The sequence below is a fragment of the Ostrinia furnacalis genome, unplaced genomic scaffold (genome assembly GCF_004193835.3).
Source record: "Ostrinia furnacalis isolate ACB-3 unplaced genomic scaffold, ASM419383v2 OfSCF7091, whole genome shotgun sequence".
Classification (NCBI taxonomy): domain Eukaryota; kingdom Metazoa; phylum Arthropoda; class Insecta; order Lepidoptera; family Crambidae; genus Ostrinia; species Ostrinia furnacalis.
In genome coordinates, this window is record NW_021137330.1 from 1,589 (window position 1) to 6,876 (window position 5,288).

The window sequence follows — 5,288 nt, forward strand, 5'->3', positions numbered from 1 at the left end:
CTGTCTGTTACGCTTTCCCGCTTAAACCTCGCAACCGATTTTGATGAAATTTGACATAGAGATAGTTTGAGTCCCGGGAAAGAACATAGGATAGTTTTTATCCCGGTTTTTGAAACAGGGACGCGCGCGATAAAGTTTTTCTGTGACAGACAAAATTCCACGCGGGCGAAGCCGCGGGCGGAAAGCTAGTCGCTTATAATACGAAGTCTGGATTTGCAATTTGGCATCAATATTGCTCGATGGTAAGTAATGATGATATTCTAAGATTGAGCATTATAGCTCAATGATTACTCCAAAAATTTACTTTGATACTACGTTTGGTTATTTAAAAAATATTCTCCTATAGTATTATGTCGGTACATGCACACACCCATATGTGAAATTTAATGAATAAACCCAAAATATTTAACCAAATGAACTAAAAGAAAGACCAATGATTTTGAACAAAATGTTTCCTCACAGCCAAATGAACGATTATGAAAATGAATCAATCGAAATCACAATTCGACGTCACGTAGAGACTAGAGAGAGACCCAATGATATATGAATACCCTTCCTAAAAACTAAAACAGTCCTGTTTTAATTAAAACACACTGTCTCTTTCTTTCAATATGAATTAACCATTTGACAGAAAGCGACAAAGCATTCCAAAGTCAAAACTATAGCACTGTTTTACTTTTTTATGAGTAAAAATGTTTTAATGACATAGACAAAGATAAAAAAAATAGTCTACCGCCGTCACTAGTAGAAACTGCGTTGAAGCCAGGCCACCTTCCTAACAAACAAAATTAGTATTTACGCTATAGATAATAAAGTAAATTGTTACTTAAAACTAATGCATGCTATTCACAAAATAGTACAGCATTCACAAAGACAGGCTAGGTCTATACAGATTCTGGATATGGATTTCAGGATATAGTAAAACTCCACAGAATCTAGACTTTTGTGATTTTAAATTAATTTTGTCTTAAGATGAAAAGTAGGTATTGTTTAATTTCTACATAGAAATCACAAAAATCTAGATAGCCATGGATGTCAAAAAATTCTCATAAAATAAACCAGTTTAATTATTTTATTTAGTAGCAGGAACTTAAGTCCGTAATTCAGAAATTGAAAATGCAGAGCCACATAACATAATATTATAGTTGTGGATTTTCATACTTTATTAATTTTATTATGGCTCGAACTCGGTCATGGACTCTGTATGACTAACGTTATAATAACTCTTTTCAACAGTTCAAGGAGTAAAAATAATGATTAAACTGGTTAATTCTTCAAACAACTACTACAGGTTCATTGAAAACAAAAGAATCACGAGTTAAAAAGTTAATTATCCTTAATCACAGTAATAAAATAATAAGTGGGCGTAACAACTTGTCAACTGTGTATTCACGAACATTACTATGAGGTCTCACAGTGCGTGTGGATACACAGGGTGACACACGAACCAATCACAGAGCTCTATTCAACGCTGTGCGTTCGATTTGCTGCTTCACTTAAGCAAGCATCGTTTGTGAATACGGGCGTTAAAGTGTTAACGAAAATGTTTAGTGGGACATGAAGCGTAAAGTAAATACTTTCTATGCGCCTATTATTTTGCATTATTTATGTGTATAGCAATTTAAAGCCAATATTTTTTTTATTTACAACGAGGAAGCTCTTGGCCTATAACCTATATCTCACCTGATGGTAAGTGATGATCAGGCCGAAGGTGGAAGCGAGCTTCACCCGGAATCCTCAACCACGGAGGAACTGGCTATCTTACCTCTAACTGCCGGAACACAACAATGCTGTTAACATTGTTGTTATGGCAGACTTAGGTAAGATGGTGGTAGCTAGCCAGGTGGACTTAGAACAAGCCCTACCACCAACCGAACCGAACAGAAAAATCGGCCCCCACTGGGAATCGAACCCGGGACCTCTGCGTCTGAAGCAGGTGGTCTTACCACAAGACCACAGAGGCGGATAAGTAGTTATAATATCAGAAAGAAGATAAATCATGCTCTCTTTATACAATTTATTAAAAAAATAAAATAAAATAAGCCTTTATTGCTGTTAATTTTTTTAACTTATTTCACTATACATAATATTACAAATTATAACTAGAGGTAAGAAAAAAAAATATTATATTCCATTATTTCTGGAAATAGAAAGTGCGACATTCCTATCTTAATTAGGTACTATAGTTTAGACGCGTTTGCTGTTTAAACAACGCAAATAATATGAAAAGCCACGGTACGTTTTATAGGTACTTGATTTTTTCTTTAGAAGTATAGTTAAAGAAAGTAACATTAGAGTTAGTTTCAATTTCGAAACCGTTTCACGGAGTGAAGTAAAAAAAAAGTAAAACACCAGAGCTATGCGATTTCGGAGTTACAACCTTACAACTATCACGTTTGTGACATAAAGTTGGTATCTCTAGTAGTCGCCATACTGGATTATAAAAGTAGGCGCACACCGTTGATTTTTCATCGGCCGATAGTTTAGTCGGGCAGTTGATCAGTATGGGCATGTATGGGAGTGCGCACACTACGCCAATTCGATTTGGCCGATTTTTCATACAATTTAAAATCGGGAACAACTATCGGCCAACTAAAAATCAACGGTGTGCGCCTACTCTTAGATGTCTTCAGTGACATTCGCAAGATAGAGACAAATCGAATGGCATACGATTCCGCAAAATCGGCGCACGCGTTTGTTCTCTAGGGTCATGCATATTGTTTTAAACAAATACTCTCTTGTACGCAGTCGGGTAAAAAGACACAAAATGAAGATTTTTTTTTCTGTCGCACGTCTGCTAACTATCTAGAGTCAACCTACGCTGTGTGTTTCCATTGCGCCAATATTGGCCGTGCAATTAGCATAGAGCGTTGACACTGGGTTTCACTGGTCATATACCCAACGACCAAATTGGAAACTTCCCGAGGTTTATTACAATTTTTACCAACGGCTACAATAGTAGACCTAGTTAATTATGAAATATAGAGGTAGTCCGAAACTTGCTGAGTAAAAGAGGGATGTTCCACTTGAGCATGTCTTGTCTCATTGACACCATAATTTCAGAGATGTAAGGAAGACAGCACAACAAGATAGAAAATGGAGTATCTTATGTAGCTGTAATTGGTGCTAGATTGCATCAAAAATTGATAGCTTGATGTGCTGACATCCAAAGTGGCCAAAAGTTGACAACATAACCTTATTCATTATTAAAAACGTGTTGCGAACCTTTTGGCTACTTTGGGTGTCACGAACTATTTGACGCTAACTGTAAATTAGACTGACTAAAACTCATAGGCACCAGTGGCTCATAGTAGGTAAGCCTTATTGCTACCTGAAGGTCTACGCCTTCATCATTGGACAAAATTCTACGTGCTCACGGACCAGGCTTTACTTTAATACTTTTTCAGAGTTCCAATCTCTATAACCATTCTTTCCTCTGTCTTAGTTACTTTACTACCAAACGTGTTATGTAAGTCTGAAAGGTCTATCATTGGTCGACTGCCTTTTCATGGCTTTAAATAGTGTAATTGTAAGAGTATAGAATTTATTATGAATTTCGTGATTACAAACATCTTTACCTATTTTACCTCCTCGTAAGAATGGATCGTAAAATGATATTACATTTATTCCCACGTCGGATTAATTTCTAGACAATAGGTTTCATGTCCCACTAAACGTTGCTGAATGCGATTTATGCGCTTGTTTGTATCGGAATTTAAATATCAATAATAACGGATACTTTTGCTATTCATTGAACCTTTAGAACTAGCATAGACTAAGAAAAATATCAAACAGCCGAATGTTAAGATGTATCCTTTTCTTACACAGGGTGAGGGAAAAAAAATCAATTTCTACCTAAATTCTTTGGAAGCAAGTTTTACAGAAAGTTGGAAGTGCCATCCTAAGTTGTAGTTTTGAGTGGCGTAAATTAAATACATAGATCTAACTTTAGCTCTCCTGTAATCGGACCACATTTCGAGTAAGGATACATTTTAACAAACGGGTAATATCACTTAAAATATCAGGCAGTGCCACATCACTCTACTACATTATAACTATTCAGTACAGACTACGGCAAATTGAGCTAACACGTGCTATTATGAATCAATAATACAATCAGCCCCTGCTAGACAAGACTAGCAAAACATCTCAGTTGTAATTTCGTAAAAGTACAAAGCACTCTACATACAACAAAACGAAATTCCTTCGCTCTAAGCGTCGGAATTTCGGAATTACAACCCGGTCGAGTTAACTGCGCATCTAGCGGCCGTGACGTCACATCGACGCTCTGGTACGAACGAGGCGAACGCGGGGAGATGTGCGGGTGAGTGCGGAAAGAGTCGCATTCCAGCGAGGTGCGCAGTTAACTCGAAAGAGTTGTACCTGTCACGTTTGCCACTTGTCTATGGGGATGTACCATCGGCAACAGTGTTAACTACCCATTGCCGGTCATGTCGTCTCGTTCTATCGCAAAGAATCACTATTTGATGAGAGCGAGAGCAAAAACGGAAATGCATAGTTAACAGTGTGGCCGTGTGTACCATCGTCTGTAACCTTCTTACCTGTAGTATCAACCGGGTTCCTGTGAGGGATGATGGAGTGCACGTATCTAGCTACGAAGTGTCCAAAGACCGCCTTCAGATCAGGGTGGTGCATCATCTCCACAAACTCCGGGAAGTCCAGGTATCCCGAGTTGTCCCGGTCGGCGAGTCCCATGATCTTGTCCACCACATTGTCGGGGAGGTCGTGGTCGTACTCCCGGGACTCTATGATCCCTTTGAGCTCCACGTACGATATCTTGCCATCGTTGTCTTTGTCGTACTGGAATCAAAGGTGCTGGGTTAATAAGGTAGTTTTTAGGGCAATGATTTGATAATATGAGTATCGAGTATGGTTTGCGAGCTTCTCCTTTTAAAGAAACATCTTCTTATCATGTCGACAACAAACCAAGTGTCAGCCCAAATCCGCTACAAAAGTGGCGTTGTCAACAGCATTCATTAAATCCCTATTATACCTACTTAAAAATTAAAGAAGGTCTGGGTTTCTGGAAGATTCTGGAACATTTGCTTATCTATGCTCATAAGTAGGATATACAAACTAAAAAAGACTTGACTGTTCAAAGCAATATCCTCACCAGAATTAAAGATACTCGTATACATTGATCAAGAAGAGCACCATAGATTTAAAAAGATCTGCGCTATGACTCCATAAATAATCTGTACAAAAAACATTGAGAAATAACAGATTTGTTGTACGTAGGAGTAGTACTCCATACAACACCTGTTCAC

At 37.9% G+C, this 5,288-nt stretch overlaps 1 protein-coding gene across 1 annotated transcript; it reads right to left on the bottom strand.

Annotated features, from left to right (window-relative positions):
* Nucleotides 1–486: 486 nt before the first annotated feature.
* On the bottom strand, nucleotides 487–4,821 carry LOC114363391 (calcium-dependent protein kinase 13-like; the record flags this gene model as incomplete). The annotated part of the gene is made up of 2 exons (XM_028319088.1): nucleotides 487–775; nucleotides 4,563–4,821. Coding segments are annotated over 2 exons (354 nt in total), but the record flags the coding sequence as incomplete, so codon positions are not given.
* Nucleotides 4,822–5,288: the final 467 nt, after the last annotated feature.